Here is a 27,699-nt window from a genome sequence, read left to right as displayed (position 1 = left end):
GCTGTGTGATAAGCGGGGGGGGGCGAAATCACTCCTCACTCCTCACATCGTGGTCTCTGGCCTGAGTTAATTGTCGCAGGGTATGTTATTTTGCAGGTGCATGAAAAACTGGTACTGTAGGTCACTCGAATAAATAGTTTCAGTCGATCATCCATCCTCACCCGCTTGTCGTACAACACAGTGACCGATTGATCGACTGCTAATCTGTCTGCTGACGTCCGGGTGCCCACAAACCCAACACACACTCTACAGAGCAAGCGACTGGGGGTAGGATTGAATGGGATTATTAAGCAGCTCACACCCCTAATGCAGGTCTACTGCTGTAAATCCTATTCCTGGCAATCATGAGGTGAACATAAAGTAACTGGTTACATTCTGCGGAAACAAGCGGCCTCCGCTCTCCTGGAGTCAGTTCTGTTCCTCAGAGGGAACTCGTGTTACAGAAAAACAGCGTCTTACAAAGCCAGGAAGGAAAACTAGGCAGCGCCTGGATCTGAGCTCCGACAGCGGCTCAAAACACCAATGCAACAATAATACGATTACATTAAATGTCCCCGAGTGAGACAAATTACAGTTATTGTGAAGGGACAGAATGCAAAGCAAATAGGAAGCCAGGTTAATTATAGAAGACATACAAAGTTGTTACACTGCAGAAATAAGAGTTTTCATCTGAGCGTAAATATGTAAACAGTAGCGTTCAAAAGTGTGTTTTTAACTTGAATCCCAAATGAATCACATTCAACTCCACAGTGGTTTGGGTTTGTTGAGGTTGTGCCAGATGTTTCTTCTTAGATCTGAATGTTGCTTGTTGTTTAAAAACCTGCTAGCAAATATCTCACTGAAGAATTAAAGCTCAGATGACATGAGTGTGCTTTCAAAACTATATTAAGCTAAACAAGCTCCAGCATCTCACTCCTGGGCTCTGCCCTGTCTTCGATTCTTCTTCACATTCAAACAAGACATTTATGTATAAGTTATAACCAACAACAATAAACAAGGATGGAATTCCTTCAGGGAAAATAAGTATATATTTCAGTTCAGGCCTTGGTTTGTTGGCAAGTGCATGAATTACAATAAATATAGGGATGACATTGGTATTTTACAGTAGTATATTAGTTTATACAGTAATGTAGGTCTTTATATTGTTGATCCCATATCCACTGTATACAGAGAGAGAGAGTGAGGAGATCAGAAACAAAAGCTCACACATGAAGACACGCTCGGGTCAGTACGACCTCATCAACTCCTAAATAATGACAGTGGACCAGACACCACGTTGGTAATGAGACAATTAACTCCTCATCTAGCATTTCCATCCCCACAGCTCTTGAGCAGTCCACCAGCCAGAGTCAGACCGAAGGTGAGGGTGACGGGGAGGCGATGGAGGCGATGGAGGCAAAGTGGGGCCAAAGGAAAAGCAGGAAATAAAAAAAAGGAAGCGATCAAGACAAATAAAAGGAGTCAGCACAATATCTGAAGCAATTACCCTCCATGCCACGTTCCCGTTCCTCTGGGCGGAACTCAAAGAAGAGGGATGAATGTGGGAGATGTCAGCGGTGTCTAAACTCATCACCGGCTGCACGGCTCCTGCGTGAGCTGCAGGACGCTAGGAGCGCGTCGTTGTCCACGCAGGCGTGGAAACAGGCAGGAAAGAAGCGCATAAAAGGTCAAAGACAAACAGCAGCAGTGAACCTATTATCTTTGGCCACTACAGCAGCTGTTAAGTCGACAGCCACATCAATATAATGACTCCCTAAACCTCAAACCTTCAGTTTGCACAGAACCCACATTATTTGCTGCTAAGGACGTGCTGTTCTCAGACATATTCATCATTTGTTCAAGACTTTGAAAGACTCAAAATGGGGCTTAAAGTAAAATCGATTAGACTAACCTTTTTACTTTACAGGTGGCAGAGGCACACAAATATCCAACACTACAAGAAGGTTCATTTCAGACGCCCACGTTAAAGAACTTTTTTAGTTTATTCAAGTAATAAAATTATATTATAACCTGAATGTAATGTTGTTGAGAGTGTGAAGGTACAAGTGCTTAGAATCTAAAATGGTTTTGTTCAGATTCAAGAAGAGAATCAAATTTCAAAACACTCCTGGGTCAGTGCTCCACAGGTTTGTGCCTGGACATGTCTGCATGGACACGCATGAAGGAGGCTCTGCTGCTGCTGCTGCTATGACAGATTCTAGGGAGGTTCATAATCCTGTTTCAAGGCAAGTTAGGAAACACTGGGTCTGGGTTGCAGGAAGCCGTGTGTGTACGGATGTTTAATCGATCTGATCCCTGGTGTCAGACGAGGATTATGGATGTTTGCATGGTGAAGAGAATGGATTGGAGGACGCATGCAGGTTAGACAGGCCGACGGTGAGAGAGGAGGCCTGTTTGGAGCTGAGCCCAGTTACAACCCAGTTTGGACAGACAGCATCACTGGGTTCAGTAAATCTCCGCTGCTCATAAAAACAAAATGCACAAAACGTAGATGATAGAAAAAAAGCAAAGCAGCAGTTTGTTTGTTCGATATTCTGCCGCCTCACGCCTGCTCCCGTTTGCTCATCGCGATGACTGAGGGAGAGCATCACAGACGCACAGATGGGGAGTGACACTGACCAGATTGCGTATCCGCCGCCTAAAAACCCGCGTCCTCCCGGGATTACTGACGTCTTGTTTTTGGCCCGATGCAAAACAAACCCAACGGGATCATTTTCTAGGACTTCATCACGCGCGGCGACTGTCCTTTTAAGCCGCGTCCGACGCACGTTCCTGTCCTCGCGCTTCGCCGGCCGCGGCCTCGGGACATCGATCTCACAGACGCTATTAGCCAGCCGGGACTCGCCTTGATTACACAAGAGCCACATTAGAGATGCGAGATAAGTAATCCTCCGCAGATAAACGATGAAAGGCTTCAGACGCGTATACACTCGGATGAATCTTACTGATTTCCGAGGAAACATTTATCAGCCGAGACGTGATTTATACTGACATTTTAAAAGCATCACCCACACTCATGACTAACTGGCTCTTCACACTCCTGGGCCGTGCAACCTAACCGAGTGTCTTGTTCCATAAGCTGGTTCTTATGGTCTGGACTAACGTGTCACACACTCTGCTGGTACAATCAAAGCCTGTGTCCCTGCAACCTTTGCTAATTCCAAGGCTCCTTAACCCCTCGACCCCCCCCCCCGCTCCTCCTCTAGAGTCCATTCAACAGATACAGTAGAGTGGCCCCCACACTGTGAGTAGAGTGACCCCTGCCCTCTTCACCTCCACTGCCCAATTAGCCCAAGATTAAGAACGATTAAGAGTGGGACATATGCGCCAGCGTCTCCTGACATGGCTGCAGACGCCCTCACCCCCACAGCCAAAGCCACAGTAGCGGGCGACAGATGAAGCAACAAGGACAAAGAGGCCCAAACGCCCCCCCCCCCCCCCCCATCCATCCGTGGCACTAGACTGTTGCAGGCGTTTTAGCATGAGCAGCGGCTCCCATCGCCCGCTCCCCTGTGCGCGGTGCTGGGGTGCAGGTGCGCTGCCACGGAGAAGGCTGTGCATAAATAAGGCGTCTTTGAAGGGCGAGGAACAGAGAGGTTCGCCGCCGCCGCCGCCGCGTCGCCTCTCTGATGCTCCCCGTGTGAGACGGCTCTGATTCTGCAGCACCCGCCTGCGCTGTCCGGAGGCGCTGCTCAAGTGCCGGCGCAACACGTCTGCAGTTTGCAGGGAGGTGCAAGAAAGGGGAGACGGGAATTACACGATCTTTTCCTCCCTCAGTCCAGTCCGCTGTCCTCTTTCATCACCCCCGAGCCAGCAAGATGCTGCTGAATAATAAAAGCTGCCTCCGAGCCAAATGGCATGATGGAGAGGGAGTCGTGAGCAATGATTAAGGCACAGATTGCACTTCGTGACCTCTCGCTGAGGTCTGAAAGTCAGAACGTGGCAACCTTCATGGCGTGTCAATGAGGGATGGCTAGATCTGTCTTAAGCTCACACGTCTATTTCTGTTAACGCTGTGACGTTGCCCCAGATTGTTTGTTCACACAGACGGCCGTTACCTCTCATTCTCACCGAATCCATTTGATTTCGTTGCATCTGTAATATTGACATCATCCCCCGCAGCTAGCTGCATGATGTAATGAGCGCCATCCATACAAACCGCCCACCCGCTCGCTCGCTGAGGGGAATCCTCCACGGACAACCGGGGCCGATCCCGTTCACGCATGCAGCTCGCTGAAAAGTGTGGAAGAGGCTCCGGCTGATGAGACTCCTCCGTTGAGGCCACCATTGTCCTGGTCACCAGAGGTCAACGTAAGCAGGGCAGCTGAACATCCAAAGGTCAAAGACTAATTTAGACGGTAACGCGAGAGAGAGGAAGCACATCTGAGCACAGGCACCAGCACAAACAACACATAACATTACTGTAATGAGGCCCAGGAACTTTTTTTTTCCCGCCCCCTTTGTTTATTTCACACAATCGCCTTGGACAGAATCAATACAGTGCGTGCAGCCGCTCGGTGGCCAATGCAAATTGCGTTTCCGCCTCACACCAGGTCAGGTGGAGAAGAATGGAACCAAAGGACCAAACCGAGGCGGCTGCATCAATTAGATCCCATCACCGCGCCTGGAGACCAATTTGAGCTGCGGACTATCGACGGGCCGTCTCAAATCAGCCGGTAGTTTGAAAAGCATCACGGTGCAGCTCGCCAGCGGGTTTTCGCTCATCACACTAAAGCGGAGAAGTCAATAACTGGCTTTGTTTTTCCTTCATGGGCACCAAACAAACTTTTCAAGTTTATTATTGTGCAGCAGGCAAATAGCTTGTTATGTTCCAATCTCCTATTTTATTACAATACACGTCAGCACTAACTTATTTAACATCAACGCTACACTGGAAATAACTCCATTCCACAAAATCAAGCCTCAATTAAATTTGTATGGATTATAATAAATCGGCACGGAGAAGCGGCCTCTGCTTTTACAGCACTTGAGGCTTCGCATATTTTCTCTTTTGCTCAATGTGAAGAAACAGATAACATAGAAAATGTCTTAACTACTTGTACAGTAGGTCAAACTTCAAACAAACTTACTGTGGTCACTAAGCAACTACAGGAGTAAAAACCTGATTATTGGCACTTGGGGGTTGAAAAAAAATGCATTTGCTTCGCCTCAAGGCCTCAAATTGATTTAACGCTGTCCGGCAGAAGCCTTGCTGTTTGTCTTTTGACACTTGAACTGCACAACGAGCCCGGAGGAACAAAGCACTATTGTTGAGAGGCAGGAACGTACAGGACGGCTCCACAGCTGTTTGTTTCCCCTCAGTGCTCACATTCCACCGCAATGTGTCGTGAAGTTAGACCTCAGACAAGTTTGGAAACTAAATGAGTTCAAGGGAAGCGTGGTCAGCAGCTTGTTATGCAGTGAAAATGAAAACTATTATAAAAATAATCATTTCAAATTTGAAATTGCTGCCGTCGTGTTTGTGGCAGTGCGACAGACAGGGATCGGTCCACAAACCCCGAGCCGCCCAGCCAAAACCTCCAGCGGGCCCTTTGCAGCCTAATGTGAGCTTCCCCACATCCACCAGCGAGACGAGGCAGCGTAAGTAAACAAACACATTCATCACTCTGATCGTGATGATCCGTTTAAGCCTGGACCAGAAGAGCTGCGTCAGAGGAGTTGCTAAAGTGATTTAACCATATGTGGATAAATATGGTACATCTTTGCAACTGAAAAACCCCAGTGTACAGGGTAGGCTTTTAGCTTTAAATCCCACTTGCTTCATATTAAAGGCCGGATAATACTGAGATATGTTACGTTTCTTTATTTTCTCAGTGTCTAGGGAGGGTTTCTCCTTCCACTAATTAATCCCAGCTGTGGCGTTCATCTCCTATGGTCCAAAAAAAAAAAAAAGTCTCCTCCTTAGGACATTATTGCGAGTGGCACTGATGCTGCGGGTCGTCAGCAACGAAAAGAATGAGGCAGCGCTGAGGCATGCGTGGAAAAAGGCCCTGAAATCAGCCGCCCCTCGATGCGGGAGCGACCCCGGAGGCACAGATGTGGGTGAAAGGACACGTCTAACACACTCACACCTGTTAACTGCCGGACCACGGTGACCATTGGCTCATTCATTAAACAGTACGGTGCTGCACCAGTGGACTGTCCTATTTGGTAATATGTGAAGGGGCAAAGGAGGCGGAGGGGTGAGATGAGGCACAAAGCTGCATCAACGCTTCAGTTCACACACGCTTCAGACCCCTCCAACACACACATAACTTTGCCTGAGTAATAACAGCCCTGAGCAACTGCCCAACGTTTTCTGAGGGAGGAGATCTTGGCCCAAAGGCACCAACAGCAACCGTTTGTCTGTCAGTACGTGCGAGCTGCTCCTCTTGGCTCGAACACTGAGTGTGAGCATTACTAAATAGTGCAAGAGCCTTATTTCACTTTCTTTTCATTTTTGCACAAATGATGTAGACGAACAAAGTGCTCATCTCCCAAATAAACAAAAAAACACTATTATAATCATTATAGGATTATTTACAAGAGCTCTGATTAAACTTTCACACATACACCACTCATTAATAAATACAAACTCATCATCCATCAAGGCCACTGTGCTGTGTCATGCTGTGCCAACTAAATAAATTGACTCACATCAGAGCGTTGGAGAAATTAAACGCGCTGCTTTCAACCTCAGCATTTCTGACGAAAGCATCTCTCGAGTCAAACCCTCTTCAAAACGCAGCCACTTCAAATAAACAGGTTCACTGCACCAATTGGCTGTAGGGAGAACTTTGGGCATGTGCTCCTAATCAGGCTCACGTCTGCTGCAGCACCCCTGGATGTGACCGGCTGGAACCGCCGGCTTGAACCGCCCCGTGCCCGACCGGCGCTGACCTGAGGTCAGTCACAGGCGCGGGCTGAGCCCACATCGCCGACGCCCGCGTCGCACGCGGAGCTGGCTGTCAGTCAAACAGAGCAAGGTCCACACAAACACACGACAGCGGAGAACACGAGCAGGAAGGAAGTTCCACAATGAATGTAGGTCACACCTGAAGTATGAAACGTGCAGTAGCTGCAGGCCAGGAAGCAAACGGAGCTTCACCTTGTAGTTGTGCTGGAGTTTTCTCACTACGAAAGGACCAAAGCGTGTTCCCTGAGAGACCGCGTGTGTTTTTTGGGGAGAAGTCACTGTGTAAATACACGCGCGCTCCAGGCCGAGCGTCTCCTTCCAGAGCAATTACTGCACGGCGTTAAAATCCAGCTCATAATCACACACATCAGGAGCCTGAACAGCGGCGGGGGGGGTGACACATTAGTCAGCGAGTGAATTTAAGATTAGAGTGGACTTTGATAAGTGACATGAACACAAACGACGCCCACACGCAGAGGCCTCCGCGCCGCCTGCTGCTCTGCCCGGACGCCGCCGAGAGACCGGAGCTAATAAACGCACGATTGTTGTGACATTTGCAGCCACACATTAACCGCAATTGGCTGTAATTCAGTGCCGACGGCTCAATTTAGCTGGAGACCGGCAGCACGGCTCATCTGCTGCTGGATGGGGTGCGGGGGCTGAGCTCGGGACCCCCCCCCCCCCCCATCCTCCCCCCCATCCTCCCGACTCCTGCGCTCAGTGGAAACCGCCCGTAGCTCGCGACAGAGCGCGTCAAACGCCTTCTCATCCTCATTACAGAGTTTCCCGAGGCGCCGCTCTCCGCGAGAAACCCCATTGTTTTCTCGAGCTCTTCCGCCGCGTTCGCCCCTGTTGTTACCTCCTAAACACAAAAGCAAACATTTCAGTCAGAGTGCAGAGTTATTGTCGTCAAGCTACATTTACATATATATATTTCCCCCCACATAAACTCTTCACACTGGCAGTTTTGCTTATGTGTGACAGTGCGGCCGGGTCGTCATCAACTGCGGCTAACGCTGCGGTTACAAAGGAACTATATCATTAATGCATCATCAAATGGTCTTTGATTCCGCAGCATCGGCAGCGGAGGCTCAAAATAGACTACACAAGGCACCTTGAGGCTGGGTTAATAAAGAAAAAAAAATGAATGCTGGATGTGAAGCAGATCAAAGAGGCGCTTGAAAGCAAAACACTCACAAGCTGACTGTGGGAAAAAAAAAAGCCACAAAGCGAGAGCGTGTGGTTTGACAGAATATTATTTCACGCTGCAGCGGGCGCCACGCGTGTCTCTGCAGCCGCGTCCGCGGTTGCGCGGCCTTCGTTTCCCCGCGTCACTGTAACTCCTGCCCTCCTTCCATGAATCACTAAAAAGGGGGAAAGAGGATACGCCGCATCCCGCTGCTTGGATGTCACCTGCTAATGAACACCCGGCGATAGTTCCGCACCTTCATCTGCTCCGCGCTGCCGTCACCTGCACCGAGGGGACCGTCAGAGGCGGCGGCAGGACCCGAAAAGGATGTAAAACAGGCGCCGAGATGTTTCCCTCCGTCTTTAATCAGCTGCAGCGCCTCCAAGTGTCACCGGCGCCACGACAGTCACCGTCGCTCAGTCTGGAAAAACAGGCTGCAACTGGAAATACAATAGCGCTCAGGAACTCCCCGAAACCGGCGAACGAGTGCGGCTAGTTTTACCCACAATGCCAGGGGGCAAGGCCTCTGGGGACAAAGAGGACGCCCGATGAGACGAATCGCCGCACCTGCTCACGTTCATGATGATGATGATGAACGGCGTTGCTCAATCACAACTACAGGTTCACGGAGCACGCTGGGTTCTGGTGCCATTTACGCGCACTCCACCGGAGGAATTGGCCCCGTTCACATAAACAAAGCCCCACAATAACCCGCACAGAGACCACAGATGAACTAACGAAGAACAGGAGGACAGAGGAGACAGATAGAGGAAAAATAAAAGGAAGGAACGGAGTGTTGGGGGGAGGGGGCGGGGGGGATTGCGGGGCCACTTACGCGCCCTGCCATCCTGCATCACAGAGCGGCCAGTGACGGATGAATAGGAGCACATCCCAATTATAGAAACGACTTAGGCACAGAGTAGAATCATTAGCTGAGTAACAGGAGGCTTTTGAGGAATCGTGAGAGTACATGTGCCTTTAAGTATATACAGCGCGCGCACACACACACACACACACACACACACACACACACACACACACACACACACACACACACACACACACACACACCTATAATATGCATATGCTCTGTTCTATCTAGTTCAGCGGGTCTTCATTTGTCACCCTGTTCAGCAGCACACCTGCAGGGGTTTTGTGCCAAATGTGTTTCTAAAGTAGAATCCAGGTCTGACGATGTAAGTGGAAACTCCGATTCCACAAAATGACGTTAAAAACGCGGCGGTACTTTTTAAGACGCGAGTTATGTTACTTTTGTTTGGCCTCGTTACCGACTCCCGCTCATCAGTTATTCATGCGAAGTCGGGATCACGCTGTTATTTGCTGGAGACAAAGCTGGTCGTGCATTTGCATATCGTAGCGGCGGCGCTCACTGTAGCATGGAAAAAAAAAGGCAATAAATCAGGGTAAACAAACAGATGGCGGAAACAAACAGAGCACCAAGACAACAGAAGGGGTGAGATGGAAAAGAAAACACAGGTATCGAGGACCTACACGGCTGAGGACTCACCTGCACACACTGACGGCTTTCTGGGTTTTGGACCATTAGCTTTAACAAAGATTTCATAAAATGGAACATTTTTGTTTAAAGAATCAGGGACGTCTGCGTTTACACAAGCTAAGGCGTGTGCACTAAAACCTCGATCATCATTCACGATCAGATACCATATATGAATCACTGCTCTGTTTAGCTCTGTACATCATCTGGAATTCTGATCTGATGATGTCATCTCAGTGTTCCGACTACACAGGAGGCATCAGGATGATGTTCTGCTGAATAAGTCTTATCTAGACCACAGCCTTGGTCAACCTGCTCCTCCTCCCATGCAGATGATGTCATCCAGTGGTGCTTATCAGCTAGAGATGTTTATTGCCATTCGTATATTTACACTCCTCAAATAGAAGCATGAGACGCTGATTAGACTTGACAAAAGTGTTCTTGTTTTGGCCACTACTGTATGTAAAGTAAGGGGGTTTAGATTGGATTTGATGGCATCGTATCGTATAAAATAATACATAATGGCGAGCTTAAAACAACTGCACAACCAACACATAAGTAAAATACAGACATAAAAGCAGTAAAATAAATAGGAAAAGAAAATGACAATGGAAATAAATGCTTTGAGTGAAACAACTACAAAGTGGTGATTGCCTGAAATGTGGAAAACGACACATTTTATAAAACCATTAGACAGCAAAGTGTTCAATGGACTAAAACACGAACAAAATTGACTTTTAGCTTCGATGCATCATCTACAGAGCCCCAAGGAGCCGCTGACAGCAGCTCTGACGTCAGGTTCCTGCGAGTCAGCGTGGACCCGACCAGGAGGACATCCCCCTCATCCACCAGCTGCCACTCAGCGCACGGCTGACGCACAGCATCACAGAGCCACCGCAGCAGGGTTTGAGTCACCAGCACCCTGTGTGTGTGTGTGTGTGTGTGTGTGTGTGTGTGTGTGTGTGTGTGTGTGTGTGTGTGTGTGTGTGTGTGTGTGTGTGTGTGTGTGTGTGTGTGTGTGTGTGTGTGTGTGTGAGACAGGGATCAACTAGCGGAGCCCTCCTGTCGTTTGAGCCGACACCGAGGTGGCGGAGGAAACGGGTGCTGCAGTATCTCGTGCTGCCATATGTTTGCATTGGGTTTGTTTGGGGTTTTACGTCTCAGAGCGGAGGTCGGTGGATAGACAGGCTGAGCCCAACGCTGAAGCTTAGACGCTGCTGCCCCCATTATATCACAGTGAAAGCGTTTACAGAGCGGCTCAGTTTGAAGTTTTGTAAAATAATTGGAGTTTTTCTCATGCTATACAGTACATGGACTGCTAAACAGTGGGTCACAGCCTGTTTACACAGACACCAGTACTGTAAATGATATTTGGCCAGTGAGGTCGTCAGTGTCGTCAAGGATTTAAACCCTACCTGTCACCGGTTCGCACGTGTCACTGCCTGCGCCTGTATTTACTTTTCAACCTCGCTGTGGCGCCTGTCAACTTGAATCTCGCATCAACGTGAGCCGTTCGTGCGCGAGCGACTAAGGAGCCCCCCGACACACAGCTCTCAGGAAGCTCAGGCACCGGTCCAGACGAGGCCCGGACCGGTCCAGACGAGGCCTGATAACATGAAGGCTGGTGAGGCTGGACACGGGTCTCCCCAGGCCCAGCTCCATTCAACTCTCGCCAAATGTTGGACCTTTCATGTCAGCAGATTTGAGCCAGTGTTGATGGAGTTTCAACATTTGCTCAGCCAAGAAGAGCGCTTTGCTCAGTTATAGGATCTCTGAGGAGTCTACAACCAATCTGTGCCTTAAAGACACTAAAGACTGGATGAAACAAGCCTGGTAGCTGCAGTTTAACAGGCCACAGCGCTACAGTATTTTCACAGAGCAGACGAAAGCACATTGTCCAACAAAAAAAAAAAAAAAAAAATGAAAAGCAAGACCAGTTTAACCACATTCCTCCTCAGCAAGTGGATCCTGCTGCGATCTAAAAGTAAGTAAACACGACCTGCGAGTACAATGGCTCAAAGCTGACTTTCAGTGTGACGGCTCAACTGGAATCACAATCAGCTGAGTGACCCTGAGGCTTCGCCACCGTTCATTTGTGGGACACGCGCCAGAGATGCGATGAAGGAGTCGCATACAAATGATGGGCCTCGAATGATCCCTGATGTGGTTCTGATGCAACACCGCAAAAGGTGCAAGGATCATTGGCAACTTGGACACAGAGGACAGAAAAAAGTCGTAATAAAAATTATTTCTAACCATGTGAGTGTAATGACAGCACAGGTTGAGAGATCCTGGTGAAACAACAAGCGCAGCCTCAACTAGCGACAATGTTTGCTCAGCAAACACCCAACGAGGCTGAAGGTGATACAGAGGACAGCAAACGCAAATAAACACAAGTTGTAGATGAAGATTCTAACTTCTAACAGCATCGAGGGCAAAGTGTGACCAAACACTTGACTCAACCTGGATCCACTCTACAAACTGGGCCGTCATCGTCACCTGAAAGCTATTCAACCTATGTGACTGGCTATTGTTCAGCCTGAAGGACTGGTAGCAGTAGATGCCCCGGCGGTTGCGTCACAGCAGCGCCAGGATTCCAGCGAGACACGTCCTTCTGCTTTCTGTCCAGAGTGACTAATGTGCGTGTGATCTGGAGTCAATCTGCCGGCAGGTGTCAGGGAGCCGGCGATGGGCCGTCTGCCGCCCGGACGGAGCCCCGGGGCCCAGGAGGCGAAAAGGTCTCCGTCTCCGAAAGGTCCGACAGCTCGCCGAACGTGCGAGACCGGCTCATTAGCGGAGGCTGAGAACGGGGCCGATCGGAGCCCGAGAAGGTGGGCTGTCGGAACTGCACGGAGCCGCGAATCGCATGGACGCGCCGTAAACGAGCGCTCCTCCCGGCTTCCTGTGGGCGCGTCAGCCGACCTGACGGGCCCGATCAATAAGCTGTTAGCGGGCCTGAGGAGCAAAGCAAGCTAAATTGGCCGGGCCGAGATCCCGACGCCCGTGAATGCTGATGAGATCTCATCCCAGCAGAGAGGTCGAGGTAACCTCAATTCGGGCAGAAGCCGCTGGTTCTGCTGGTTCTGCAGCGGTCGGGCAGAAACACCAGCAGGTTGAAAGATCACAGGCTCAGACCGGTTCTCTAGGGGTGGAGCACCAGGAATGAGGAGCCGAGTGGGCCGAGCCGGCACAACAAAGGCCCGTCAGCGACCCGGGGACCGGACCCCGCGATCGAATCTTCTCAGCTGATTTATTACCTGAGCGCAAAGAAAGATCTGGGCTGAACAAAGGGACGTGTAAGTGCACGGCGCGCAGACAGGCGATCCATCTCCGTCTTATCTCCCCTCCGAAATAAATTTCTGATGTCTGCGGGAGAACCGATCCAACAGAGCCAACGCACCCCCCCCCCCTTTACATCCTCCTCCATTGTCACGGAAAATAGATCTGGGGAGAAATATGATTACAGGGAAAAGCAGGGAAGCACATTGTCTTTTCCCGCGCCCGCGCTCGGCCTCGAAAGGCGATCGGACCAGAGGTGGGAAGCGGTCCAGACGCGCCTTAATTCACCATGATCATGCGTACGTGTGCAGCGGGTTTGCACGCACACGCGACTGTGGGCTAATGAAAGCGAAGCGGCGGCGGCGCAATTATTCCAGACGGACACAAACTGAGGACCAGCGGTTATTGTGCCGCTTTGTAACAGAACCTCCTTCATCCCCGTCTTCCTCGTCGCCTTTGTCCTCTCCACTTTTCAGTTTCCTCTCCCGCTATTCTTGCTGCGTCTTCCTCTTACTCCACGCACTCCTCCCCTCTCTGACCCCATTTTCTCTCCTATAAACCTGTGCATCATTGTGCTTTCTCCTCCCCGCTTAAATCCAGTATATGCTTCAAAGGAGAAGCCTTCGCGGGGAAACGCACCGACGTGCCAGCTGCTTCCCCTGCAGCACCTTAGGGATGCGTCTTACAGCTCCAGCCTTAAACAAAGTCCCCGAATAGGCTTTCCTCCGAGGCCAGTTAGTGTGCAACTGGAGGGAACCCGCTTCAGTCAACTCTCACACAATCCATCTTCGCTCCTTCTATCCATATCTGCTCCCCTCGCATGGATTCATGAAAGTCAATTCCCGTCACACTCTCCATTTCCCTTTGCTGCTTCACAAAGGGGAAATTTTCTTTAATGAATCGACCTGTAGCCAATAACTTTTCACACACACACACACACACACACACACACACACACACACACACACACACACACACACACACACACACACACACACACACACACACACACACACACACACACACACACACACCAATGTTTGTCTTCAGGCTTTTTATCATCACAAAGATAACTTTATTTCCAGCTGTGGTCATTACTGTTCTGCAGCTACATGGCAGCGTAAAGGGGACATCAGTGTCAAAAACATGAGCTAAACCCATTTAGGTGTTTATTGTTGCTTGTGATTTACATGAAGCGCTGCCAGGCCAGGCTGTTTAGACATGGGCCTGATCTCATCTCAAAAGGCATAAACAGCTGCGGGGACGGCTCGCTGTTGGAGATAGACCAATTAGAAGTCAAGCTGAGGAACAGAGGGCAGGAGGCACCGACGCCAGAGACGCTGTGTGTGTGTGTGTGTGTCTCTCTCTCTCTCTCTCTCTGAACTACATGTCCAACACGGGGAGAATCAGCACACACTCGGCTCCACTCGCCGCCTGTGAACCACGTCTGCCAAGGCAGGGCGCCTGCCAGCCAGAGGAATGGCTCGTGTCAAAACGCTATCTTTGCTGTTGGCCGACTCGTTACCGCAATGCAGCTTCGTGGACGGAATTAGAAACGAAGAACAATGAGGAAGCGACCCCCATCCCATCACTTCACACCTGGACTGGAAAAGCTTGATGATGAGACGAAAAAACATCATTCACTCTTTCCCCTCATTGGCCTCTGTTCATCCCCAAGTCAAGAGAGAACAGGCGGCGCACAAGTTGTTGTTATTCACGACGGCCGTCATCATGTGGGGGGGGGGGTGTTCAGTAGATCTATGGGCTCAGCCCTGATGGGCTGGCAGAGCGGAGGGCACAGAAGTGTGACGGCTTTAAGGGAACAAGCCAAGAGAGCAGTGGGAGAGAGGTCACGTCAGGTGTACACACACACACACACACACACACACACACACACACACACACACACACACACACACACACACACACACACACACACACACACACACACACACACACACACAGCTCCCCTCCATCGGCTTAGGAAGCACCCGAATGCACCACGGCGTGACCTTATTACGCTGCCAGGTGCAAATGTTAACCTTAATATGATGCCACCAGCGAGAGACAAAGGACCTAAAGACACGCTGTCTGTTCTGGAGAGAGGGAAAAACTGTAATAAGAGAAGGCGTGGACCCATAACTATGGGTAATCCCACCTGATCTGAACACAGGCTATATATACAACAACAACACTGCTACAAATAATAATAATCATCAGAACAAGAAGAGCAGGCTTAATAGCAGTGTATGCAGCATAATAAGTAGCTGACGCTGTCCTCAACGTGCATCTCACTGCTGCTGCTCACCGTGCGCTGCCACTAAACGCATGCTCCAAGTTGTGTTTTTAAATTGTGCGACATGTGGAGCTTTGTCGAAGAAGGATTCGTGCCACCAGCGGGACTTATCGTGCGTCCATTTGTTTAATTGATCGAAGACGTTATGTCACAACGCCCACTATGTGAGAGGCTGAAGCATCAAACTCCATTTAGCATAATAGCGTATGCCGTTTTATTTTTATACATGTAGTTCTCAGATATTTCTCACAGCCCATAAGGAAAAAAAAAAATATTACAATAAACACTCTGACTCCTGATGAGTCCAGTTCCCTTCACTTCTTTTCCAAATGTTGGCTGTGAAAAATTAATGTTATTATTATCCATCCTTCAGACTTGTATGAGAAAACCCAGTGTCCATTATACTGGTGCATCCATTAAGCTCCGCGAGGCTAAAACATGCAGGTCTCATGCAGACACCGCGCTCTGGGATGAGGACGCGGGGTCGTCCCCTCAGCGTGACTCCCTCCTGCCCTGTTCAGAGTGGGAGCTGCACTGGTTGGTCTGCAGCCAGAAAACCACTCAGGAGAAACTTCTGGGGTTTTGTCTCGACTGACTCCAGAGATGATTTAAAGAGAAGGTCTCTAAGCAAGGACTTAAAACCGTTTGATCCACAGGCTGTGGGATTAAATGTTACGGCAGGTACGTAACGAGACTGCCTTCAGTGGGAATCACTACAGGAAGCAAAAGGAAACGCACAGTTTACGCATCGTATACGCATGTGAAACCAACGCATGAGCGACGTGTCTCCTAAAAAACTCACCCAAAAAAACTAGTTTACACACCTACTCCAGTCGCCGACATCTGATCCACCCACGGGCTCACCTCATCTGGGCACCGAGCGGCCATAAAAGATGGATGGCGCATGAATTAAACACGGGGACGGGGGACAGAGACATAAGCACACAGCAGGGAACCCGTGGGGGGGGGGGGGGGTGTCAGTGGAGCCTGAGCATCACTGCACGACACGAGGTCAGGGGGAACCGCCAGGGCGCTGCGTTCACGGCACAGCAGAGGTGTCTCCAGGGGGGGGTGTGAGGATACGGGCGTAATTGCCTCAATCAGGCTCGGCCTCACCTCGACGCCGCCAGCTAAGCCGGCGGAGCAACTGTTAACAAATCCCCGCAAAGTGTTTCCAAAGCGCCCGCGTCAAACGCAGCCATCCACGCGAACACGCGCCGAGACAAACGCACCTCAGACCCCGTAGAAATACTACCAATGGAAACACTACTAACTCTGCAGGCGCCGCTCATACCGCTCCACGCGTCACGCCTGTCTCTTAACATTTCGGGTCGCTCTCCCGGAACAACCCGTTTTTTAAACGGGGGCATCATCATCGTCGCTGTTGACGAGCAGCATGGGCGCACGCACCTGGTTTGACGGTCTTGAGGCGGACGGGCTGCCCGAAGTAGCGGATGACGGCCAGCGTGTCTCGGTTGGTGAGTCCGCTCACCGAAGTGCCGTTCACCTCCAGCAGCACGTCCCCGCTGACGGGCAGCCTCCCGTCGCTGCACACCGCCGCCTCCGGAACCATGTGTCCGAGGTGCGGGAACTCCCCCAGCTCCGCGCCGCCTCGCACCTCCACCGCCGCCACGAAGTCCCCGGATCCGGCCCACGACACGGTGGACTCTTGCACTTTCGTGGACCAGTGTTTCTTCTTCTTCAGCGTCTTGGACATTGTTGATGCTGAACCCGAGAGCAAGTCCGACTGCGATTGTCCTTCAGCGCGCGACCCGCTGTGACCCTAAGACGCAGTGACGCACGGAACAATCATGGCAGATTCTGGAAGTTGGGGCTCCTCGTTAGGTCGTATTACATCCCGGGAGCAAAGCGCTTCTCCCGTCAAACTCCGTCATCCGACACCCAGCGCTTCCGTAGAATCAGCCGAGCATCACCTGTCTGCGACGCGGATGCGAGACCGGCCTGCGTCAGTGTCGCATTGAAGAGGAAAGCGCTGATTCTGATGCTGAGGCGCCTCGATCCCACACCCCGATCCGCGGCGGCGCGAGCTGCGATGGAGCCGCGCGTGATGAAACGGCGGAGCGCGTGCGTTCCCCTGGCGTGGAGTGAACGTACGTTCCACTTGGCGTGGAGGGGGCAAAAAAAAAAACCGCCAGGTGAATCGGTAACACTGTGCAAGGCGGAAACGAAAACACCGAAAAGACTGGTTGAAAAAAGTTCCAAAACTCAATGAATCAGCTGTTCACGGTTACTCCTCGGTTCTTTGTCCAAGTCGAGCGAAGACGTAACTTTATGCTGCGCACCTGTCCTCGTTCGCTGCCCTCCTCCTCCGTGACATCAGCAGGGCTGTCCCTGGAAACGGGAAAACATACCTGGTCCTGCCGCGGTCCGGGCGGGTGCCAGATCCCTTTAAAAGCCCCGAAGCGCTGCTCCTCGGAATCCGCCGCGCGCTCTGCGCTCCGCCCCGCGGCTCCGCGGACTCGCTGGGGATTTCTTGTTTATTAAAAAACTACGCAGTAACATGCAACAGACGCGATCCGATTAGGCTTCGCTCCATAACTTTTTTTTAATCGTTTTCCGCGTCGAGCTGGTGACTACGACAGCTTCGGTCCAATCAGATGCGAGGGGTTGTCCTAAAGCAACGGCAATCAGCCAATTGGGAACGGCAGGGGGCGGGTCTTATTTGATTCGAAGCGCCGGAGTTTGGTTTCCATGGTGTGTTAAACAAGGCGGAGTTCCCTCAAAGAGACACATATTTTGTCGTAGAAATGTTGATTAAGCGCTTATATTCTGAAGCTAACGCAATAGGGTGCAACTTCAAAGGGACTATGAAGCTCTGTTGTGTAGATTAGAAGTTTGGGGTTTGTTCAGAGGTTTGAAACGTTCCCTGTCCCAAACCTGAGGCGATTGTTTGTAGAAAGGGTTTGTTGTGCAGTGTCTCCCTCTTGTGGCTGTATTGAGGCATTACACGTGCCTATCAGCAACACTATATGCTACTGTTACAGTCTTAGATAATTTATCAACCCATACATTTATGGAATTGTTAAAAATATTTTAAAGCCCAATATTGTCAAATTCTCTGCACAAAAAATTATATATATATATATATATATATATGATGTACTGTTGACCCTTTACAAATAAACATCAATAATGTATACCCATGAAGTTAGTCTTTGAGTTTCATACAGTGAATTCTTGTTTAAGTCACTCCAGGTTCTCACACCTAGATTTGAGTTTATCCCATTTCTCCACACTACGTAACATAAAAAGCAGCCAACACTTTGCACGTTTGCCACAGTTTAATCAGTGAACTCCAGTGACGGTAACAGTAGGCGTGAGATCGGCACCTGTTGCTGTTATCATTCTGTCCTTTGCTAATGATTAACATCCACTCAGCTTTCCAGCTCAGCCCTCCGGTCAGCGCCCTCGCAGGCAGACACACAAGGACGAGTCGATATTCTGAAGGCAGCTGATAACGAGGTCGCCGCTGTTATGTTTTAACTTCTCAGCTTCTTGTCGGTTTCTTTGTTTATATTATGAGGCTGGAAATGGCTGGTCACACGAACTCATGGGCACCGATGGTCAGGTAGGAAAAGACTGATAGCAGCTACAGTTAATTCATTCATGGTGTATTATTCCATTGGTTTGACTTTGTGCAGGGCGTCGTAACCGTCTCCGCTGTTGATGTTTGAAATCCTCCTCCTCATGGACGCGGAGGCAATCTGTAGCAACGATACGTCACTGCCCGTGTGCTGTAAGACGGCTGCACTGTAAACAGCTGGATGATGCGCCTCTGCTACGTTTGATGATCTCTCATTACTTCTGTCCCTTTGTCCAGACGAGTCCTCGGGCCCGTTCACCCTGATCTTCATCCCATCCCTGTTGGCTCTCGCCACAGTATTTGTGGTGTCTCTGATTTTCTGCAGCCTCTGGAAGAACAAACGGAGAGGGCGGAGCCTCGACTCAGCTCACTTTTCAACCGGTGCGAACCATTCAAAGGATCTTCAAAATCGAGTGTTCGTTACATGAGTCAACCTAAGAACGCGCCTGTCTGAACAGAGGAGCAGGTCATAGCAGGTCGCTATGGCCCCATTTAAAGGTCTGCTGAAGACGCGGGATGGAGCTTCAGCCGCTGTGGTGGTTAAAACCCTCAGAGGTGCGAAGGAGGTTGCAGCCGGCCTGGTGAATCATTCTGTGGAGCCCAGTTATTACCAACAGACTAAAATAACATGAGCTGATGTCGTTCTGTGATGCAAACATCACTGTGCACCACAGAGGATCCACGTTCCTCCTATGGAACAAAGGGGGACACGCAGAACACTGCTTCACTGCAGTGCTGCTGCCGCAGATTGATATATTTGGGCCGTAATTGCCTCCCCCCTCAGGATTACCTGATGTCGGAGCACAGGCTGGTGCACGGGAATGCCGCTGCCAGGAACGTCTTAATTGGCTCGGGCCTCTCGAGTGTCTGGACTGGGCGTGGCGTTTAGCGGACGCAACGCGGATCCGGCAGCGAGGCCGAGGGCGGAGGTTCCTCTGAAATGGCAGGTTCCAGAGAGGATTATGATGGAGCTCAGCATTGACAGGAGCGACGTGTGAGGGCACACACACACACGCACGCACGCACGCACGCACGCACGCACGCACGCACGCACGCACGCACACACACACACACACACATACACACACACACACACATTTTTATACATGTATGTCTGTTACCAATTTAATGAGTCATTCGTTAATGTTTCCCTTTGTCTAGATGGTCATTTGGAATCCTACTCTATGAACTGGTTACTTTAGGTAAAGCATTGTGTCTATCGTCTGTTTAATATGTTATATCTTCTTCAGGAGTTCCCTCTGTTTTTACTTCAGGCTCTCCTCCGTACCCAGACGTGGAGCCTGTGTCTGTGCTTCCAAAGCTACAGAGGTCTTATCGAATGAAAAGGCCAGAGACGTGTGGTCTCTGGACTCTGTAAGTAGAGCCACCTGTGCACCAACACAAGCCTCTTGACTTGGACTGACAGTGGTGCAGTGGGAGAAACCTTTAATTTAGCCACAATCATAATAAACAACAATTTTTGAAATAATCATAAAATAACTATTAAAACTTTGAGCTGAGCAAAACTTGTCTTTGCTTTATCTCCTTTAACTTATTATATTATTTTAGGTATGACCTGATGAAGTACTGTTAGATGTGGAGTTTCAAGGACCGACCTGCTTTCTCAGCCATCATGAACCTGTTGGACTCATCACTGCACCTGGCTGATACTAAGCCCATACATGTTACTGAGGTCATAAACATATTAGAGTATAACAGAAAGGCTGGGCTGATCTCATCAGGATGAGCAACCAAGTCTGACAACCCAACAAGTCATATTTTAATATAATGTAATGTAATGAGTTCTGCCCCACATTAAACATTACAATTTAAACAGTGACATATTTATAAATATATTTATTTTCATTTCACAAATGTACAAGGTTACAGTAAAAGCACACATATTAATGTTCATACACATTCTTCATATAGAAAGCTCATGTTTACATTAGTGTAGCTTTATAGTGTGTAAATCCAAACACCCACAGAGGAAAACTGAGTGTGCTACTGTAAATGTCCGGAAGTTAAAAAATGATATTATATGGATACGGACTCAATCAGTATTTAAATATTAATTTCACACACACACACACACACACACACACACACACACACACACACACACACACACACACACACACACACACACACACACACACACACGCACAGTTCTCTCATGTCCAGCCAAATAAAATAAAGGTTACTTTACTAGATATTTAAGAAGAAATATTCAAAATGTGTGGAATATGTGATTTCAAAATAGTGTGTCCAGCCGCCACATAATCACATTCAGTAAAAGACTCTAAAAGTTCATCTTAAAACAGGACAGGACCAGGATAGGACTTGCAGGCTTGATTGAAAATGCAGAAAAAAAAACAGAAAAAGAAGAAAACACGGATGTTAATTTTTACCAGTGACATTAAAATATTCCTCCTAAGCATCATTCTCTGAGGCGCTCTCTCATAGAGATGTCACATCGGGACCGTGCTGCTGGTGCTGCAGCGCGTTCAACCCAGATCGTCCTCAAACATCCTGTCTGGAAGCCACCGTTCAGCCAGAACACAGAGGGAACACTACTGTTCTAGAGCCTCAGACAAAGTCGGTTTCCTCTTTACACTTTTCTGCTCCAAAGGGATGTTGGGAACAAAATATAGGAGACAGACCAGAGCAGGTAGTAGATGCACGCAGGGGAGAAGGACGAGCAGAACAACATGACGACTCCTGGAAATGTGGGGAGAAAGGAAGCAACTGAGTCAAAGCACAAACATCAGACACATGTTTGATCATTATTATCCTCAAACATCACTGTCACTAAGAACCAATCAGGAAGCAGGACACAAGACTAAAGGAGCTCCAGCTGCTCAGTCTTTTAGGAAAAGCTGGGCTAATAGCTATTAGCTGATTGCTAATAGCTGATAGCTAAAGCTAATAGCTCATTAATCCAGAAGCAGCTCTGGCATTTTTGAGGTCTCTACGGAGGTCTCACCTCCAGCGTACACCACTTTCTTCCAGGCCTGAGACTCCAGCACTCTGTCGTGTGGGTAGAAGTTCTGACGGATCATGAAGAGGATCATGGCCACGGCGATGACCCGCAGCACGGCCATGTTGGCGCCCGACAGCAGCGAGGCGCTGGACAGAATGGCCGACGAGTAGATGCAGGGCAGGCCGCGGTACATGAAGGGGATCCCTGAGGCCCAGAAAGGAACGGGTCCAAAGTGGGCCAGTGGAGCGACGGGGGGGGGGGGGTGTCGACGGAACTTACCACTGGAGAAGAAGCAGAGGCGGACGAAGACGGAGAAGGCGTAGCACATGCACAGGACGTTATCCACCAGCTGGGGCGTCCGCAGGAGCAACGACGTGGCGATGCCGAAGGTGGTGAAGTCAGCGAAGTCGTCCAGCTTGGCCCCTGAGGGAGGAAACAAGGAAGATGTGGACACACGCAGTGACAGACACACGTCAAGAAACATAATGTGGACGTATCCTGTTACTTTAATTGAATCCCACATCGTCTTATTGACCCGCTGACCTCATGGAATCTCGTGATCTCTCTACAGCACGTAGCTGATTGAGCGGTGATGTTGAACAAGGTTCAAGGGGGGGGGGGGGGGGGGGGGGGGGGGGGGGGGGGGGAATTTCCAGCGTCAGCTCCACAGGCAGCTATTCAACAAACAACATTCTGCGTCTTTATCCCAACCGGCTTGTTTGGATCGGACGAGGAACGAGGCGACGCGGGGGCGACGGCCGGGCGGCATTCCCGCCGCCGGGGTCACGCATCCGAGCGATTCCAGGTACGCGGGGGAGTCAAAGCGTCGGGATAACGCGGACAATTGGAACGTGAGCCGGTGGAATTAGGCCGCTCGGTCACAACGCGGGAAACACACAGCAGGGGGGCACGACAACATCCAGCCGCGAAGTCATGCGGAAAAAGCTCCGGCGGGGCAGAAAACGCACATGGCTGCTATTTTAGGCATGCGACGGAATGTTTGGGCCGTGAGTGATGCTGTGAAATCAGCTGTGAGGACCTGAACGCATCAAAAATAAAAAACAGAGTAGTAGAAATATAAAAGTTGGATAAAAGAATACATCTGTATATGATTATATACTGTAGTATGCATCACTCTGCCAGACGTCTGTATGTGTGACTCTGTATGTGTGAGACTATTCGAGAACATCTTCTGCCGGTTTCCCCCCTTGTTTATTACTTTCTGGAGCCCCGGACACACAGTCCAGACAAAAGGGCCACACAGCGAGTCCTGCCAGCGTCCCATAAAGTCGATCTTCTGCTCAGAGCCCGCCACCAAAACACTTACCGAGCGCCGAGCAGGCATCAAGTTGCCTGGCAACCGCCCCGTCTGCCAAATCCAGCAGGTAGCCAATCAGGACCAGCCAGCACGCGGCGTGATGGTGCCTGAATGAAAAGGAGCGAGCGTTGGGTTGAGCTGCGTGACGACAGCAGCCCATTCAAAGGCTAAAATAGCTGCAGCTTCTTGCCAGTGGAAAAGTGCTGAAAGGATCGACAGCAACACAAATAAAGCGAAAATACTGATTCTCCTGTAAAAACCTTTCACCTTTAGGCCTTTACACTAAAGTTAATACAGTTTATTAGAGTAGACATGACTCACTGGAAGCTACAAAAATGTTAGTACTATTATTACCATTGAGTGAATTGTTATAGTTATTGAAAATCGGTGCTCACGCACCCGTTCAGGCTGCACAGGATGGAGGCCATGCCCATGGCCATGTTGGCAACCGACAGAGCGTTGGCGGCGTTTTTACGCACAAACTCCTTGATGTGCAGCGCCGTGAGCTTATCGGTCAGGACGAGCTCGTTGGTGCACTGGAAGAAACCTGAAAGCACACGACAGCGGTGTCGTTAGTTAGAGGTCTGTGATCCCCATTCTGCACCAGCTGATCCATGAACGAGCCTGGGTGGGAGTCATTCAGTGCTTACATTTATATTCATCTTTGAATGAAACTTCTGGGTAAAGATTATAAAGTATCTTAATGGTTTATTTTATATTATAGCTATAATTATTATCATCTCATTGAAAAGAAGCAGAGAACTTACAGGGAATCATGATTATTACAGAGGCGCACTCACCAAAACGTATTTGTTACTGATCATTCAAACGTGTGCAGCCTGGTGTGTGCAAAATCAAAGGTTGTCTCATGAATCTGTCCAAATATTCTACATGGGGCATTTCAACAGCAATCCCTACATTTGGACATTTTAAAATGTCAAAGGTGTCAGTGTTACATCAAGACGCGTGTGATGTGGTGATCAGGGGTCTAAACACACGGGTACTGACTTCGTCACACACACCACGGGCTGGACTGACACATACTGTACCAGACGTGAGATCTGAGCAAACGGAGCCTGAGTGAAGGACACAGTGCACACCAGCCACTGTAACTACACACGTGTCAATAGAAGACAGTTAAAGGCCATACATGACGTTTGCTCACATACAGTTTACTATCGGTCGCTCTCTTGGTGGGAAATCTCTGCTGTATGACCTTTATTCTGTATATTCATTATCCCAGTCAGTAAGATGGGATAATTGCTGATGCTGTGTTGTTCCAGCTGAACTCTGCCTCTGCCCCCACTGAGCCGCGGTGTTTAGATGAACAACAACAAACACGTCTTTGTTCTCTGGCACTAAATATTATCTGCAAAGCTGCAGTATACAGGTTGTTGCATTTGTCACGTGTTTCTCCGCTCACTTTTGACAGTGTGTTGGTCACCAATGGCAAATTCAAGCAGGTCACTTTTTATTTGTTGCCGAATGAGTGCAAAGCATGATGGGAAACCCCTTTTTAAGTAATTGTCTAGTATGTGAAGTCAAAACTACTCACAAGAGGAATAATTATTAGCTAATGTATTAAAATGCATATTATTCACCTTTAAGTAGTTATAAAAAAATATTCATGTTTATGTGCACTTTAATAATAAATATTTAATTTACAACAAGATTCAGTTTTATTTAATTGAAGCTATTAAAAGACACCGGTGCCTGCTTTTCTGCTCAGTTCGATCTTTAGGTTCTGGCTCTGATCCAACCTGCGGGTAGTTTACATCATGAGATGAGATTGAGAAAGCGGTACCTACCGGAGGAGGGAGTCAGGAGGATCATGATTCTCTGGCGCGAGGCACAACAAGCTGCAAGACAATTTGACCTACACATCATTATGTACATCAGCACAAACCTTCTAACTACATCATCGCGCTACACATGGTTGTTAATGATGACCCGGTTCTAGCAACGAGGAAAGTGGTGTTTCCAGATACGAATCCGTTTAAATGCATCACGTGTTATAAAGTTGATCTGCTTTTATTTTTCATCACTTTGAAGCCCTTTGCGCAGCGCCTCGCGCTCTTCTCGTCCCCCGTTGCATCCTTAACGGACAAAATGACCAGAGGCATCGTATAATTGATCAGAGGATAAATAGATAATAAATAAGAGCAGCTCTACGTTGTTCTGAAATGTTGCGAATGGCGCAACTGCGTCTGCGCCAAACGACGCCGCTAAGCCTCATACCTGCATTTTTAAATAAATACTGACCGTCCACAATTGGAGAGAAGTAATGGCAGCGTAAGCAGCTCATAAAGTGCATCTCATCTTACCTCAGTGGAACCCAAAAGGTGTTTTATGAGTCTCTACAACTTTGAAGTGATGGGGATGCCTCCAAACCACGCTCCCTAGTCTCCCCCTCTTTTCTTTTCTGTCTTTCCGGCGCCTCCTTTTAAAGACCAGGCGCAAATCAGCTGGAATATTCCACGGGAAGCCATGCTCCCATAGGTTCTGGGGCTCTGTAAGGTCGGCGTTAGTTCCCAAAACTTGGGAGTAGTGACGTCACCCCGTATCTCCGGGCAGCCAATAGTGGTTTTAGGACGGAGACATCACTATCGGATCTATCAGGATGGAGGGGAGGCTTTAAATAATTCTAGTGTATACTTTTAATTTATTGGTTCTTCATTTAATTGCAGGCCAGTAAAGGTGTACTGGGTACACTGGATAGATTAGGAAATGAAAATCCTAAATTCCCAGAGTGATCGTCCTCTCCACATGCAACTTTCATTCATCCATCTAATCTAATTCATCCACCTACAGTTCGGTACAATAGAGTAATAGTGCAGTTTCTGTTAACACTGACCTGTTGCACACTTTATATTAGTAAATAAATATCAAGTGAGCGTTTTCTTTAGTGGAAAAATAAGTTTAAATTATGATCATTTACTTATCTATCATCCAAGGGGAGGCACTGTAGCACAGTAGGGTACATGATTAGCACTGTTTACTAGTGAGACTCTGTGCCCAAACCACCCCCCAAGTGAAGGAGGACAGGGATGCTCTACAACAGCGCTGTTCCTTAAAACAACAACACACATTCCAAGTGCAACATCAAAAGACCAGTCAGTACCAGAATCCTACTCCATCTATCAGTAACCAGACCCAGAGTCTGTCTCCATAATTCTTACCAAGGCTCCACCAAGCACCAAAAGACAACAGTTGTAAAACTTGGAATGTGGACTCACTACAGAAAGGGAAGACTTTCAGTTGGACCCGAAGTTCTGAGTTGGACACAGCGGAACCTTCAGGTGTCGTGAAACTGACACCATTGTGATCAGTGGACAATACGCTTTCATTTGATGTGACTTTGGATTGTGTGCGATATTTATTCACTAATTTACAGATGTTCAAGGAAAATACCAGAGAGACAGGATTGGAGGACGTGGAGCAACGTTGCCATCCGTTGGTGACAATAACAAACATTTCCCAACGCGTTTCTTTGTCTGACTTTTGAAAGTTAAAACAAAGTTGTCATATTCTTCTTTTAAATCTGTGCGTGATTCATACAGTATATACTATTATGTATATTATATGTTATTTGTGTATGTTCTCACTGTTTAGTACTAGATAGTCACAAAACAACTTATCACGTGATAACATTTCATCCATCTGAGGCTTCAATACTCATGTGTATTTAATTTTCATTGTTTGTGCATAAGCCTCTTCCATCTTCCTCTGAACTACTTAACCTAAATTAGCCACTGAACTAATTAATTTTGATTAATTACAAAGTCAATTAAAGCAACACCAACTAAACTGAGATTTTCATTCAACAGCCGCAATTTTTATTAATTATTTTTTAATGAAGTAGTGTAAGTCAACAACTCTGGCTCCGGTCATTTTTACAGCTTAAGCTGAGAAGAAGCGCTGTTTGCTCGTACCCAGCTGATGTTCTCACGTGATCCAGGCCTGATTCACTGAGCCATAACCAACTCAGGCCACAAGATTCCACAGTGGGACAACAAACCTGAAGGGGGCCTTCCATATTCATTAGGAACTTTTAGGTATCTAGAGATTAGTAACAAATGCCCATTTCGCTTGCTCAAATTCATCATTCATAGGTAATAATGTTCAGAGTGTGTATTGTTCACTCATTTATTACTTGCTTTCATCTGAATATATTCATATCTATTTACTCGTATATCCTGTAGTATTAGTATAATAAAACATTAAAAGACCTGGTTTTGAGTTCATCGTTCTTTAGACAACGACAAAAGTGACTCACACTGTGACAACAACTCATGACACTAGAGACCGATTTGGTAGGGTAAAAGGTAAAGGTAATTATTATTAATCATAATTAACTCATTAAATTGATATCTGGCGTTTGACTAGATTAATTACATCTTGGTACAGCTGAAATACCCGGTGCCCCGACGTTGTGAAATATTATTGTTTCTGTTCTTAATATTAAATTCTTAATTTAAATCTGCTACACTCATCAGACCTATAGTTCAAATGGGACGTCCTGTGTGTTTTGTTTTATACTTAGATCCTCCTACAGTAAATGATGGCATGAATGGCTGCCCCTCTCTGTATGTTGGATG

General features: G+C 48.4%; 3 protein-coding genes across 5 annotated transcripts in view; 1 reads left to right on the top strand and 2 right to left on the bottom strand.

The window, feature by feature from the left end:
* magi3a (membrane associated guanylate kinase, WW and PDZ domain containing 3a) overlaps positions 1-17,737 on the bottom strand; it is a 73,701-nt gene extending 55,964 nt beyond the window's left edge. For 2 of the 3 annotated variants that reach the window (XM_029157283.3, XM_029157284.3), the window contains exon 1: positions 16,607-17,737. In XM_029157283.3, coding sequence (XP_029013116.1) covers positions 16,607-16,913 — 307 coding nt within the window. In that variant the 5' untranslated portion in view covers positions 16,914-17,737. The remainder of the gene's footprint in view (positions 1-16,606) is intronic. The other variant, XM_029157282.3, reaches the window with a different exon arrangement.
* A 1,511-nt stretch (positions 17,738-19,248) lies between these two features.
* si:ch73-206d17.1 (tyrosine-protein kinase STYK1) lies at positions 19,249-20,960 on the top strand. Its single transcript, XM_029157338.3, is given in 6 exon segments — positions 19,249-19,381; positions 19,585-19,658; positions 19,660-19,794; positions 19,962-20,002; positions 20,075-20,174; positions 20,370-20,960. Coding segments are annotated over 6 exon segments (627 nt in total). The 5' UTR covers positions 19,249-19,282; the 3' UTR covers positions 20,548-20,960.
* On the bottom strand, positions 20,643-25,601 carry tmem269 (transmembrane protein 269). The gene is made up of 7 exons (XM_029157333.3): positions 25,426-25,601; positions 24,910-24,960; positions 23,501-23,648; positions 23,111-23,208; positions 22,063-22,206; positions 21,787-21,987; positions 20,643-21,521 (listed from the first exon to the last, which is right to left on the bottom strand). Exons 2-7 carry the CDS (start codon positions 24,932-24,934, stop codon positions 21,412-21,414), a joined length of 726 nt encoding a protein of 241 aa, XP_029013166.1. The 5' UTR covers positions 24,935-24,960; positions 25,426-25,601; the 3' UTR covers positions 20,643-21,411.
* Between the last annotated feature and the right edge of the window lie 2,098 nt (positions 25,602-27,699).

This window comes from Betta splendens, chromosome 7 (assembly GCF_900634795.4).
Source record: "Betta splendens chromosome 7, fBetSpl5.4, whole genome shotgun sequence".
Classification (NCBI taxonomy): Eukaryota; Metazoa; Chordata; class Actinopteri; order Anabantiformes; family Osphronemidae; genus Betta; species Betta splendens.
The sequence above is the reverse complement of the archived record's forward strand: the minus strand, read 5'-3'. Positions and strand labels throughout refer to the sequence as shown.

Coding starts and splice junctions, on each gene's coding strand:
- tmem269 (XM_029157333.3), bottom strand. CDS start 24,934: ATGATCCTCCTGACTCCCTCCTCCG. Junction 23,209..23,500: donor ATCCTGTGCAGCCTGAACGG/GTGCGTGAGCAC, acceptor CTTTTCATTCAG/GCACCATCACGCCGCGTGCT. Junction 22,207..23,110: donor TGATGCCTGCTCGGCGCTCG/GTAAGTGTTTTG, acceptor TTCCTCCCTCAG/GGGCCAAGCTGGACGACTTC.